The sequence below is a fragment of the Alosa sapidissima genome, chromosome 2 (assembly GCF_018492685.1).
Source record: "Alosa sapidissima isolate fAloSap1 chromosome 2, fAloSap1.pri, whole genome shotgun sequence".
Classification (NCBI taxonomy): Eukaryota; Metazoa; Chordata; class Actinopteri; order Clupeiformes; family Clupeidae; genus Alosa; species Alosa sapidissima.
Genome location: NC_055958.1, coordinates 20,594,659 through 20,608,573, shown reverse-complemented (window position 1 = coordinate 20,608,573; position 13,915 = coordinate 20,594,659). Strand labels below are relative to the sequence as shown.

At 43.1% G+C, this 13,915-nt stretch overlaps 2 protein-coding genes across 7 annotated transcripts in view; one reads left to right on the top strand and one right to left on the bottom strand.

Moving 5' to 3' along the window:
• Positions 1-6,861, bottom strand: part of tns1b (tensin 1b) — a 179,671-nt gene extending 172,810 nt beyond the window's left edge. For 3 of the 6 annotated variants that reach the window (XM_042065488.1, XM_042065508.1, XM_042065515.1), the window contains exon 1: positions 6,550-6,861. In XM_042065488.1, the coding sequence (XP_041921422.1) occupies positions 6,550-6,654 (105 nt within the window). In that variant the 5' untranslated portion in view covers positions 6,655-6,861. The remainder of the gene's footprint in view (positions 1-6,549) is intronic. The other 3 variants (XM_042065544.1, XM_042065579.1, XM_042065526.1) reach the window with 2 other exon arrangements.
• Positions 6,862-11,955: 5,094 nt separating this feature from the next.
• LOC121700072 lies at positions 11,956-13,249 on the top strand. The gene is made up of 2 exons (XM_042082762.1): positions 11,956-12,011; positions 12,262-13,249. The coding sequence occupies exon 2, from the start codon at positions 12,277-12,279 to the stop codon at positions 13,135-13,137; it is 861 nt and encodes a 286-aa protein (XP_041938696.1). The 5' UTR covers positions 11,956-12,011; positions 12,262-12,276; the 3' UTR covers positions 13,138-13,249.
• Positions 13,250-13,915: the final 666 nt, after the last annotated feature.

Below are 13,915 nucleotides of genomic sequence, written 5' to 3'. Positions count from 1 at the left end.
GTTCTGATCCCTGCTCCAAAACAAACAGACTCTTGTTTTCCATCCATTAAATCGTAATGTGATGTGTGGCCATTTCTTACCGACTTGTGGCTGCCCTTTGGGTGCCTCTCTGTTTGTTGGGATTCTCACCATGGTGCCTTGCCTGTCCCTCCAAACCCCTGGCCACAGGTAGCGCAGGCCGACGTCAGACCGCAAACACGGAGAGTTCAGATTCATCCATCATCAAAAGGCCTCCTGACCCTGCGCCTCTTTTCTCCAGATGTGGTCGTGTTGGAGAAAATGAACTGCAAACACCCTCTGTGTGCCCACTGTCTGTCCCCATCGTCACAGACCGAGCACGACCAAATAAGTAGGCCTATGTCTCTGCTTTTCACTGACAATAGTCATATATCAGAGATTACTGTACATATCTAGATCCTAATCAGTCCATGAGAGCCAAGAGAGATATACATTCCTCATATGGAAAACAAACATGATGCCCACAGAGCAATCAGTCTCTTGTTATTCTCAACTTCTGTTTTTACTCACTGTGTGAAGATAGGGTTACCACACACAAAGCACAGCTCTGTAAACAACGACCCAGCATGTGATGGACCATGGGGCTTTCAGGGGGATGCAACAATTTACAGTGGGCTGGTTTGATCTTTAGTTCGTCCATCACTTCAAAGGTGGCTTCTTATGTCATTTAGACACTAAGTAACTTCCACACAAATACATTACATGAAACAGTGTGATTCATTGCTACACTTCAAATTATTTAAACGCTGTGTTGTTGGCCCTGGAGCTCAGGAATGCTGTCCAATAGAACTCCATTTCAAAACCTGATCAGGAGGCTGCATTTTAGAGTGCTGGGTTGGATCCAGAGGGTAAAAGTGAGATGGGGTTGCCGTAGAGACACGGCACAGAGGCCACAGTGTTTCTCCCCAGCCAGCGGGAGACTGGAATGTTGAGGGGCATTGTGGGTAACTCTCGCACTGCCACATACCTTATGAGATAATTACAGAATGCAGGGGACACCCTGCCAGGAGCCTGTCACACTGGCCACTGCTCAAGAGCATGCAAAGGAGCCTGTGGCTTTGTACAGTTCAAGAACAATCCATTTGGCCTAGTGGTGTCACACCTGATCATTCAAAAATGTGATTCAGAGGTTTATTGACCAATAAGGGACCTAATGTTAAACAATTTAGAGGTTAAATATTTTCAGATGTAAAAAATCAAAGCACATATGAAATCACACACAAAATTCCATGAAAGCATTTCAATTGCTCCCCTCGGCTGCACATGAATTGAATTTACACATAACTTCAGTCTTTGAGATAATCTTCCTCAAGATTGCAAGGCTGCTCCTAATAGCGATCAGCCTGATAAACAAGGCTGCTTCTAATAGCGATCAGATCAGACCGATGAAAGCATGCCGTCACTCTCCATAGGCCCATCCATCAGAGCAGAGATCACCAGGAGCCTCTCTGACAGCACAGGCTCTGATTGAACACACACACACACACTGACTGAACACACACACAAACACACACACACACACACACACACACACACACACACACACACACACACACACACACACACACACACACACACACACGCACACACACAGACACACACACACACATACACACACCAGATGTGTGGGAGTGTACAGTGTCTGACACTGTTCTGTGGTTTGGCACGGGCCTAACAGATAGAATGACACCTCTCGCTGAGTGCCTGGGGTCATTCTCCGACAGGAGTGTGCCTGGACGGACGCCAGCCCTTACCCCCCACTATGATAAACATTTTGCACTGAAAACACTCAGAAGAAGCTTCAATGGTGGCCGTGACAAACTCAGGCCTGATGACTGTAACATGGCACGAAAAAGGTCGGGATGCCTTCCCTGTTCTTGTGCAAATAAATCAACTTCATTTCATTTCATTCCCATATCCGGCATTAACATTTGAGCTTTTGTGCTTTTGTCCAATCTGACAGAACAACGCAGCCTACACGCACACCAAAATGAATGGGCATTAAGCTCTAAAAATCCACCCACTTTCTCTTATGAAGCCCGGCCCTTGTTGATTTTCCATGTTCGATTGAAAAGGTGCCCTCCGCCGCAGAGCAGGCCTTGAAGCCAGGTGGTGGTGGCGTTACACAACTCCTGCATTCTTCAAAACAGCTCTTCACACTCGCACGAAAGGGAGAAGGGGGAACAGCCCTCGACTCGCTTTGTTTCTCTTCCCTCCCCTCCCCTTCCCTCCCCTCCCCTTCCCTCCCCTCCACCCCACCACTACATCTCACTCTCCCATCCACATCTCCACCACCACCACCACCATCGCTGGCTGTCTCAAGCCACAGCAGCTGGAGGAAGCTCATCAGGAGCACACAGGCTCTGGGATCCGCAGACGAGCCCCACAGCTGGCCTCACGGGCGACCGGCAGAGCAGGCTGCCAGATAGCCTTTGATCTGCCAGGCCTCTAGGTGCAGGGGACAGAGGTTTGTTGTTTTTTCTATGTGTGTGTGTGTGTGTGTGTGTGTGTGTGTGTGTGTGTGTGTGTGTGCGTGTGTGCGTGCGTGTGTGTGTGGTGTGGAGATAGGATCTAAAAATAACACAGAGCGCTCATCTCCTGGAACAAACACAGGCCCACAGAGGAGCCATGAGGAGAAGGAGTGGAAGGAAGGCCAGAGAAGAGACAGACAGAGAACAGAGAAGAGAGAGAAAGAGAGAGAAAGGGGTGGGGTGGGGTAACAGTCAAGGAGAATGGCCCACAGCTGGCTTCTACACAGCACATGTTCCTACACCTGACTCTTGTGTCTTCCCATACAGTTGCTGGCTGGTGGCACAATGGTGGTGGTGTGTGTGTGTGTTAAGGGGGATGAGGTTGAGTGGCATTGTTTGGAGCCAAATGGCTGGCTCTTTTGAAGCACTGGGCCTGCGGTCAAACAGAACACTGAGTGACCGGCTGAGATAGGAGCAAAGCGGAGAGCAGCCCTCTCTGACAGGAGGGAATGTGTTGCACCGGGCCGATGACAGAATCTCCTGATAGCCGGTGTGTGGAGGGAGGAGAATACAAAGGTAGCCCAACACCCACCAACCTCACCCACCAACCTCACCCACCAACCTCACCCTCCTCCCACTCATACACAACCAAGGGGGAGAACAGAGAGAAATTAGATGAGGAACATGGGCAAAAAATCAAATCAAGGGCAATTCAGCGTTGCACTTACAACTACTGTGGAGAGCAAGCCGCAGTTTGACACTATATTTTCAATTAACAAGCTTACACATCTGAGAGAAAGTGTGCACATTACCTTGATTAAAGATACAGCTTAAAGAAGAGATACTCTGGCCTAAAACCAACACCAAAGAAACAAAAACTAAAACTAAAATCATCATCTGTCATGATAAGTTTCAAAACTTCAGTACCAAGTGATGATTGGAGTACTGGTATACCTCAAAGGCGAGATCACCATTTACCAATCGCAGTGTGTACGCCAGCCTGCTCTAAACAGTACAAATGCCCTGCTCGCTCACTACCTGGGGCAGGTTGCTGTGGCCTGTCTTCCTCAAATTATTATGCTATTCACTCTCACACACTAGTAAATCCCCTGGAATCCCCCCCCCCCCCCACGTCTTTTCTCCATACACACACACAAACACACACACACCAACATCCCAGCCTCCAAATCGGTCTCCCTCTGCAACAACATCATCCGTCTGATGTCGGGAGATGTATGAGTGCTGAGAGGATTTGGGCCCTGTCTGTGGAGGTGCCATGCTGCTCTGATTGATGAGGGAGGGCTAAGCATCTGTGGGAGGGAAGCTATGCCAAGAGGGAACACACAAAAAGATATTTTACACTGACTTTCATATCACTGGGTTGTAGTATTACTGTTGTTCCGTTGTTTAAGCGTGACAGCCTCCACACAAAGATCAGTTGTGTTCATGAAAGGGTAATTAAAAAACACCTTCAGTGGACTGGCTTTTCTAAAAGATTTTCCCATTTGAAGTGGACATGCAAACCATTCAAATGGCTCACTTCACTTCCTTTTTTGTCTTTTACAAGAGCTCTTATGAAATGAAATCAGAAGCACTGTTATTCCTGTATGACTGTCCATGTAGGGCAAACACTATTGTGATTCATAATCAGATTATTATAATAGCAGACTTATTACAATAACAGACTTCGGGTTGGTGTTTTTTCATGAAAGGTACAGCTTATCTGAGAACAATGGCATGTGATATGTCAAAGCGAAATTGCTTGAGGGGTCACAAACACAACACAAAACAACACCTGCTTCACCCCTTAAAAAAAATAACTGTATTACTTCAAGTGTCAAACTGCCTTTTTCTGAGTATCAAAACTGCAGTTTTGGAGGAAATGTTTGCAGTTCTTATACAGGAAATGCAGTATTTTGGACATGAAAAAACTGCATTGTGCTGCATAGTACTGTACTTTACTGCTGAAATGCAGTATTTTGGACATGCAAATACTACTGTACTGCACTGTCCTGTAATATAACTGCACTGTACTTCGAAAAAAACTGCAGTATAACTGCATTTCTTTTTTGTAACTTCACATCAAAGTTTTCTGTCTCATTTCTGTCTTTGACACATGCCCTTTTTGGATGTGTGCATTTTGTCTCAAACAGATTATCACCTTTTACAATCTCCACTGGAGCCCATCACTAGTAGAGCCACCTGACTGATGACCATCGCCAATCACCTCTCACAACAGACGCAGAGCAGCCAAGGCACTAATGAAAGGATGAGCCTGACATCTCTGTTCAGAGGTGCACCCAAGGTGGCCCCACACATGCGCACACACACATACACACACACACACACACATGCACACACACACACACACACACACACACAGAGAGAGAGACACACACACACTATAGACAAACATACACACTCTCTCTCTCTCTCTCTCTCACACACACACACAACACAGACACACATACACACACAGACTGACATACCACCCATCAGGCAAAAGGTGATGGACACTGGGATGAACAAAAGGGAAGGAACTCTGCGGCCATAAATCTCCAAGTCTCTAATTAGACCTTTGGCCGTGAGCCTGAAGACAAGCCCTGGAGAGGCCACTGGCTTTACTTACAGAGAGTGATTATCATATCATCTTTAGAATATTGCCCCCAGAGTAGCACTGTAACTGCCTGGCTACTCTAGCTGTTGGCTGCAGCAACTTGAGCTAGGTAGAAACGACTCTAACAATCTTGATTAGTTGGACAACTGAAAATGGAATGGAATCCTTGAGTATTTATGGGTATTCTCTGTGTATGGGTATTCACTTACAGCAAAGCACACACCTCAGTCTCAGACAAAAAAAGACCTCTCATTGAATCAGATCATAGCATGGAAAGTATTATACTATTATTACTTCACAAAAATCAAATCACAGAGAATATGCATGTATGTGGAACTGAAATGTAGACGTCAACCTGAGAAGAAATGGCATTGTTCTCTCTATAGTTAGAGTCAGAGATCAGATCTGCTTTTGAAAGAAAAAAAAATCTGGAAAATCAAAGATCAAGTGAGTCCCACTAAAGTGGGCTGTCCATCTTATTTCCCTGTACATATGAGAGATGGTTATCACTGCACAGGTCTGTAGTCACATTCCTCCCAGACGGACGGCAAGCTCTGCACTTCAGCCACAAAGCCAACCCTGTTCCTCAAGCTTCACTGCCACTCCTTAACCACCAATGAACACCACCCCCAGCCTTCAGCTGCAGACCACCCCATCGTCAGATCCCAAGTTTTTCCCCAGTTTCTAGACACCATAGATTTAAAGGGTCAATCAACAATCTACCTGACAAGGTAATATATGTACAGGGGGATCTCCTCAAGGCACACTAGGCCAAGGTCAGAAGGACGTGAAGAAAGGAACAGGTTCAAACTTCAAAGTTTTATGTACAGCCCGTACCAACAGCAACAATCTGAATTTCAATGACACCCAAAACGTACCTGTATTCATTTTGGTAGCCCACTCACTGTTGAATAAAATAAGTTCTATGCTGTGTCACCATATTTGTGAATATCTGTTCTTTCCTACGAATCCTGTCATTCGATTTTTCATTAGCCTACCGTTTGCTCATCCAACCAGGTAGTCACTAAAATAGGCTAGTTATCTTACATAAAAAGTCTTTCGTAGTTACTGACCACATCTTACTTGCCTTACATGTCACGCACAAATAAACTGAGTAGACCGTTCTTATCATTGCATGATCATCAAAGATTACCACGTGGTTTTAAGTACAACTCAGTTGATTGCTACTTATATACATCATTCAAATTAACAGGCTGTCCACTTACACGCGTAAAAGTCGACGATCTGTCAGTGACTTTGGGGAAAGGAACACATACAGTAAGGTTGTCTTCGTAGTACGCGCAGGTAAACACATTTTTTCTCCCTGCACCCTCTCCTCCGTTCCATCCATAGTCAAGTGCAAACTAAGGAGTCGAGGGCACTTTCTGTCGATAATGCCCTTGACCATACAATAAAGTCACCACATAAGTGACCATAACATACCTTGGATACAGGTGTCTTTTCTTCTTTCTTCTTTTCCACATGTTGGTCCAAAGGCATCTGAAGGAAATCGTCTTCGCAACAGATAAAACTCACTGTGCATCCCATCCAGGCAAATTCAGAAGAATGATCCGATGACCCATTCAAACGAGGAAACTAAAAATGTAGCCTAATCCACAGTCTCAAGTCCTTGCAGAAGGAAAGAGCCACAAATCTGAAACTGTAACTGTTTCTCTCCAACAGGTAAGACTTGGCAACACCACTTGCTCTCCGATTGATCAGAACTGTGATTTCAAAATAGGAAATACATTCTGTGTATGAGTTGAAACCGACATTTTAATTGGTTATCTCGCATATCTCTAGACCATGGCCAAGACTGATATCCTTTTTTCCTGCTTGCTCCCATGCATAATTTCACATTCAGGCGCCCTCCCGCTGTTCAGGAAGGGGAAGGATTCGAGAATGGGGCAAGAAGGTGGGATGTGTGTGTAATTCAACTCTCCCACACCCTCCTTCTCCCTTCTTAAACTCAGCGCCAAAATATGGGCTCATATATATGCACACGTGTGTACACAGTAAATCCCGGGGAAAGACGTCTCCTTCCGTACATCAAACACACATTTGCCTTCGACCCGATTACGTTGTCTAAATATATCAGTACAACTCATGAGTGAATGCTCACTCTAAAACTGAAGCATTAATGCAAGTTATACCTTAACACTTGCCCTTATTTTCAGTGAAATTATGTATGGTATAGGCGATATAGAACCCCAAATCAGAAAAAGTTGGGATGTTGTGTAAAATGAAAGTAAAAACAGAATGTGTCATCAGAACCAATATTTAGCAGCAAAAAGTACATAGACAATATATAAAATATTATATATAAAACGTGCTAACCTGTATAAATTGATTGTGCTTTGCAAGATGCCCATGCTGTAGGCCGTAATGCAAAGATTTATTTGGATTCTCTGAATGTCTAAATTATATTATGTAGGCCTACTGTAGATTATGAACTCCCCAAATAGGCTACTTATCAATTTCATGTTAAGAAGCATTAAAATGACAGTGTTTCATCACAACCACCTGTGTCCACACAGGTTTACACAGTGATAAATACCCCAACATCTTTACTTCTAAGAGACCCTGCCTTTCTGGGATGCTCTTTTTCATACCCAATCATGTTGCCAGTTACCTTGATTAGTTGTGAAACATTCCTCCTTTTGTTTTCTTTATCATTACACAACTTTTCCAGCATTTTGTTACCCCATCCCAACTTTTTTTGAAACCTCTTGTTGCTGGTTTCAAATTTAAAATTAACATATTATTTTCCATGAAATAGTCACATGTGTCATTTTCAACATGTGATATGTTGTCTGTGTCCTTTTTACAACTAAATAAGAGTTTAACTATGAGATTTGCATATTATTACATTCTGTTTTTATTTGCATTTTACACAACATTGTATGGTATATTTTAACTGCATTTGAACTAAAATGTACCTGTACCTTGTTCAGATTTTCAAGGGGGTGTTTATGAACCACCAATATACAATTGCTGTTCTCAACATTTAAAGAGATTTGCATTTAGATTTGCATTTAGAGCCCTTATCTTGCCAGAGGAGGAACAACCCTTCATAAAATTGCAAACTTGACAACCAGAATATAAAACGTTTCTTCCATTCACACCAAAGGTCCTCACCCCGACTAGTATTTTAGGGTTATGTTGAAATACAGATTAATTCCAGTCCCATACTCAAAAGTGATCAGTTTGAGTATCTACAACTGTGCCTCCACACCCACTGTGTGAATTTATGTTCATGAGGTAATAACTGGGATGCAAGCAATGTGGCTTTAAATTAAACGTGATGAGGGGGTTGTGGATTGTCAAGAGGGGTGTATTATAGCATCTTCTCATAGTTACATAATAAACCTCAGATCGACTTCCCGAAACAACAACTCTGTTCCGTTGAGGTCATTTATCTGTGGGAAAAAGGTACTGTCACAGCACATAATGTTGCTTCATTGTCATTCAGTTATCCTTAAGTCCTATAGGATTGCCATCTCCAAAGAACATATTTAGTCTAGCTCAGATAGTGTTTCACTATTATAAAAAGATCCGTCCATGCATAATATACACCCCATTTTAAGACATTTTGAGGTTTTTTTCAAGTCAACCTTTGATTCATACTTTATCTAATGCATCTTGTTCAGTCTACAGTGTTAAGTAGCCTATATCCACTAACTAAGCTGACTGTTTGTCGTCTTTGGCCCACACAACCAGGCCTGATAAGAAGAACTTAAATAATGACTTCCTTCCCCAAGGCACATGTATTCTGATACAGCTGCCTCTGAACTGAAGGTACTGCTTCTAGGGAGTGGTCCTCCAGGCTCAAATCTCAGAAACAAAATATTTGAATCCGTTCCTGCAATATTAGTGTATTTTTTTAGATGCAAGTTAAAACTATTCATATGTGCAAAGGCTTTTTAAGTGTGAGCTATTTACATTTATTTGTGTTAGGCTTTAGAGACTCTATTCACAATGTAAAAGGGACAGAGGAAGATTCTCCCACCAGATGGGGGTCAAAGCTGTGTTCTTTATTGGAGCCACGTAGGTCAAGAGTGCATGTATTTTAACAGGTGCTGGATAAAACCCAACACAGAAAAGAAAGAGAAATACAGTATATATATATATATATAGTTACAACCTCCTGTGCCCCCTTCAGGTCTTGGCCTGTCAGTGCACGGGCAGGGCTGGGCCTGGTTAGGCTAATTGCATTATGAGGGGCACCTGCATCTGGAGGTGGGGCTACAAAAGGGTTTCTCTCTCTCTCTCTGTAGGCACTCTTTGGCTCTTTTCTTGATTTCCTTTCAACACAGGCACATTGCTTCATTTGTCCCTTTTCTCTCCCACTTATCTCACTAACTCTCTTTCTCTCTCTTGTTCTCTCAATTGTCTAACATACTGACACATTCATTGCATCCACGCAGGCACAGCATTACATACCACATTTTATTCCCCTAGACATTCGTGGCTTGTAATTTGGCTCTATTTTCAATAAATTATCTTTTAGATTAAACATTTGTCGTCGTCTCCCTTTATGTTGCGGTCTGTGAACGAGCTGGCCGTAACAATATATATATATATATATCTACACACTGTCTTTCTTGATCCCGGAAATTGTTTTTAACGTTTGACCTGAAAGATCTTCCTCAGGCACATCCATGTTCCTGACCTTTTAGGTGGAAACGTTGGGAGAGAGTAAGACAGTGTGCAGACCTATTTTTTCTCTCTTTCTTTTCTGGAGCCTCACCACGCCTACTGGTTTATGAGACCTGGAGCATCTCCACTGCTGCTGACTGAAAACGTGCCTTTTTACAGCCAGATCTACTTTGAACACATCAACTGAACTAATTCACAAGATCCCAATCAGCTTCCCAGGAATATCCCCACTGCCCACTGTCAGACATCTGTCAGAGTGCACTCACTGCAGAATCTGGGAATGGATGAGTTGAGAGAAAGCATCTGGGAAAGCTCTGATAAAGATCGTGGGACAGTGAAGCTTGATCATGCTCTGCAAGCAGCTTACCCTTGATGGAACATCCTCATCATACCCTGTCATTTTCCTTCTGTCTCAGTGTTGGCCTTTGTTTTGCATTGTAACGAAAATACATATGTGTATAATTCAAACAGAAGAGAGTTCATAGAGTTTTTATACCTCTGATGTGAGATGTGCACTTTTGCTTGCAACTTGGGTTTGTTCATACCATAGCAACGCTTCTGTTTTCATTATTTGACCCAACAGTGTTTTGTCCTAAAATACCTTTTGTTTCTGTAAACTGAGTTTTAGCAGAGACCTGTCAAAAACTGTAATAATTCCCTTAGTTACATTTTAGTTACATTAAAGCATCACTGTGTATTTATTTTACCTTAAAATAATGGCTTCAAAATCATCTTGGCTCTAGAATCATTGCATAGTTCTGATGATTATTTGAACAGGGAAATAGGCCACAAAAATGCTGCATCTGCCAGATACTAAGCAGAATGCGGAAAGAAGGGGGAAGCCGTCATGCAGGGCACTAAGGCCACAGTGGCCTGAGAACTAAAAGGGAATCAAGGCAACGTCTGCCATGGCCGGCATGGCTGCTGTGAAATTCCAGCCCTGCTTGCAGCCGTCTCGACGGGCTTCTTACTGATCTTTAGTGGAGTGTGATTGCTGTTCTACTGTCTCCTATAGGCCACAACCACATCCTCTGTTTGCTGACATTCAGTGTCAAGTTCTAAGACTAACACCAATGCGCCGCCTTTTCTACCTGATTCAGGTAGGCCTGTTCATTGTTGTTGTTGATCAGGTCTACCACCTCTAAGTTACTAAATTATATCACTAGAGAGTATTAAGAAGTCTCACGTCATTGACTTTTGTCTCTCAAGAACAAGAAAAGGAATAGAATTGAATTGGCCTTGATTGGCCTTAAAATACCATGTCTTCTGCTGCTTTAACTTGATAATAGGAATGGCCACTACTAGAACAAGGATACAAGGATACAAGGAAGTTTATTGTCACATGCATATAGTTACTGGAAGTAAGAAATGCAGTGAAATTATGTCTGGTGTCAGCCTATTTGTGCATTAATGGGGGGGGGGTAAAAAGTGCAGTAGAAGAGGGGTTTAGTAGATTAAGTGGCAAGGGCTGCATAAAAAAGGTGGGGGAGGATTGGGATTGGGTGGGGGGCACCAACAAGGAGCACCCAAGAGCAACAGGGGCAAGGAAAAACTCCCTTACCAAGGAAGAAACCTTGGGCAGATCCACGGCTCAAGGGGCTAACCCAACTGCCAGGGGTCTTGGTGTGTGTGTTGGGGGGATGACAGGGGAGATGGGATAGTGTGCTGTGTATGTGGGGAGAGGACAGTGTGCAATATGTGTGTTGGAGAAGCTTCCTCATGAGACAATGTGCTGTGTATTGGGGGGGGGGGGGGGGGCAGTGTGCTGTAAGTATGTTGGGGATGTGTGTTGGAGAAGCTTCCTGATGAAATAATGTGCTGTGTATGTAGGGGGGGGGGGGGGGGGGCAGGGACTTACTATTGCAAGCAGAGTACTGTATGTAATGTATGTGAGTGATGAAGACAACTGACAACCTTGGCCATTTTGATGTTGAACTCACAGAGGTTGTTCACTATTCAGTTGGTCATCATTGTTAACTGGTGGATTTTCAAGGCCTGTAGTTGCAGTATATGTTATTGAAACTACTTTTATTGCTAACTTTTACTTTACAGGTTTTTGTTTATGAATAAAATGTAAAAATAAGAACATTAGACATGAATTCCATATTTTCTGCCTGGAGATTATGACATCACATCTGAACTTTTGAGGTAATTTAAAGATTCCGAAATCTCCATGGTAACGTTGTCAAACATACAGCATTCTCAGGTTTTTGTCTACATTTGTGATTTTGCATGTGGATATTGTGGTAAGAATACCTTTTTTTATTATTTGATTATTATTTGATTAATGCTATAATTTGATTATTGTTTGATTAATGCTCATCTTTATCACTGTTTTTGAAGAAAAAATAAGGACAACATAGTGACTACAATTCAACTGTATTAAGTAGTTTCGTTGTTGCCCCTCATGGTATTGTTATTGTTATTGGCATTAGTATTGGTATTGGTATTGGTAAGCTTCTTCTATCTCACTCCTTTTCTCAACCTTTCCCCCAGATAAGAGTGTACTTCATGACAGAGTTTAAGGACGTGGCATTGAAGCCAGGAGGTGCAGGAGGGCCAGCTGGTGATAGGCAGAGCCCTGGGAGGAAAGGAAAGGGCCGAACAGCTCATGGATGGAGAGTCCTCCTGATTAGCTGCCTCCTCTGCACTGCTGTTCATCATGATCAGACTAAGGCCATTGTGGAAGAGGGGCAAGGAGAATACCGACGGTCAAGGTTTCATACAAAGAACATTGATCACAACGGCATCTCCGAGAGTATCGACAGTATTGAAGATGGAAAGGCTGAAAATAAGGTTGAGGAACTGAGAAAGAAAGAGAAAAAGAAGCAAAGTCAGGAAAAGATGCAGGGAAAGGCTTGGTACATTTTGTTATTTAGAAAAAAGGCTGCCCCAACCACCACTGACCAATGGACGGTGATGAACAAGAAAGACAGGCTAAGGCAGAGGCAAGAGAATTTGACAAAGGCAGAGGCTTGTCTGGAGGCTTTCTTCCAGCGACAGGAGAAAGAAAGAAACAGACTCATCGTCAGTAATCTGATTCAGAGGAGCCAAAAGGTCGTTGAAGCCAACAAGGTATGGAGCTCTCTGCCCATGAGAGCAGATGATGTCATCAGGTCTGTGACCTTCCGTGAGCCGAGTCCTTGCAATGTGCCGCCTCTGAAAGCTGGACTGTTCGGTCAGAGAGATGCTGAGTGGCGTAGGGCGTTGGACGAGGTCAGAAAGACACAGATGGAAAAGACTCTGGAGAAGAGGATGGCTGAGAAGACCTCTCAAAGTACCGCATCTATTGATTGGAGGAGAGATCTTACCACACTCTTTATTGGCTGCACCGTGTTTCTCTTTGCGTGGTTCTGTGCCAATGCTTTCTAAAGCGGTGGACCCCTCCCTCAGCGATGACTGAAGAGGCTGGGATACTGACACTGCAGAGAGAAGCAATTCCTCTTGAGAAGTGTTCACTTCTGTACAATAAACAGAAGATCTAACTGCATTTTTTTTATTTCAATAAACTATTTTGATTGAATAAAAAGTGGTTTTGTTTTTATTGTAATAACATGTAACATGAAACAGAGTACCCAGTATGTTGAAAATTGACTACAAGGGGTATAAATACCAGTTCAGGGATCATGTTGCTTTAACATGGTAATTACATGCTAGAAATACCCACAAGTCACCATTGACAACTGACTTTTGCAATCATTGTTTACTGGTGGCAACTGAAGCACAAACAGGCAACTGAAGATGATATGATCTTTTATGAGTGTCTCATGCGTGAAGATGATATGATCTTTTATGAGTGCCTCATGTGTGAAGATATGATCTTTTGTGAGTGTCTCATGTCATGTGTGAAGAGTGATTCATGTGTGAAGATGATATGATCTTTAATGAGTGTGTCTCATGTGTGAAGATCAGTGGCGTGCACAGACATTTTGGGGGGCAGGTGCTCAGGAGGGGGGGGGGGGGGGGGGGGGAGCACTTTTTAGCGCACGTAGAACACTTAATTATAAAAAAAAAATTACACGCACATGTTGAATGAAATTTGACTTGTGCTGCAATTAGTAAATCAATATACAATTAAGACAATAAAGAGACCAAAATGTGTTAATTTATGTTGCCTAACAAAACCTATACAACAGAAAACGTTCGTCTT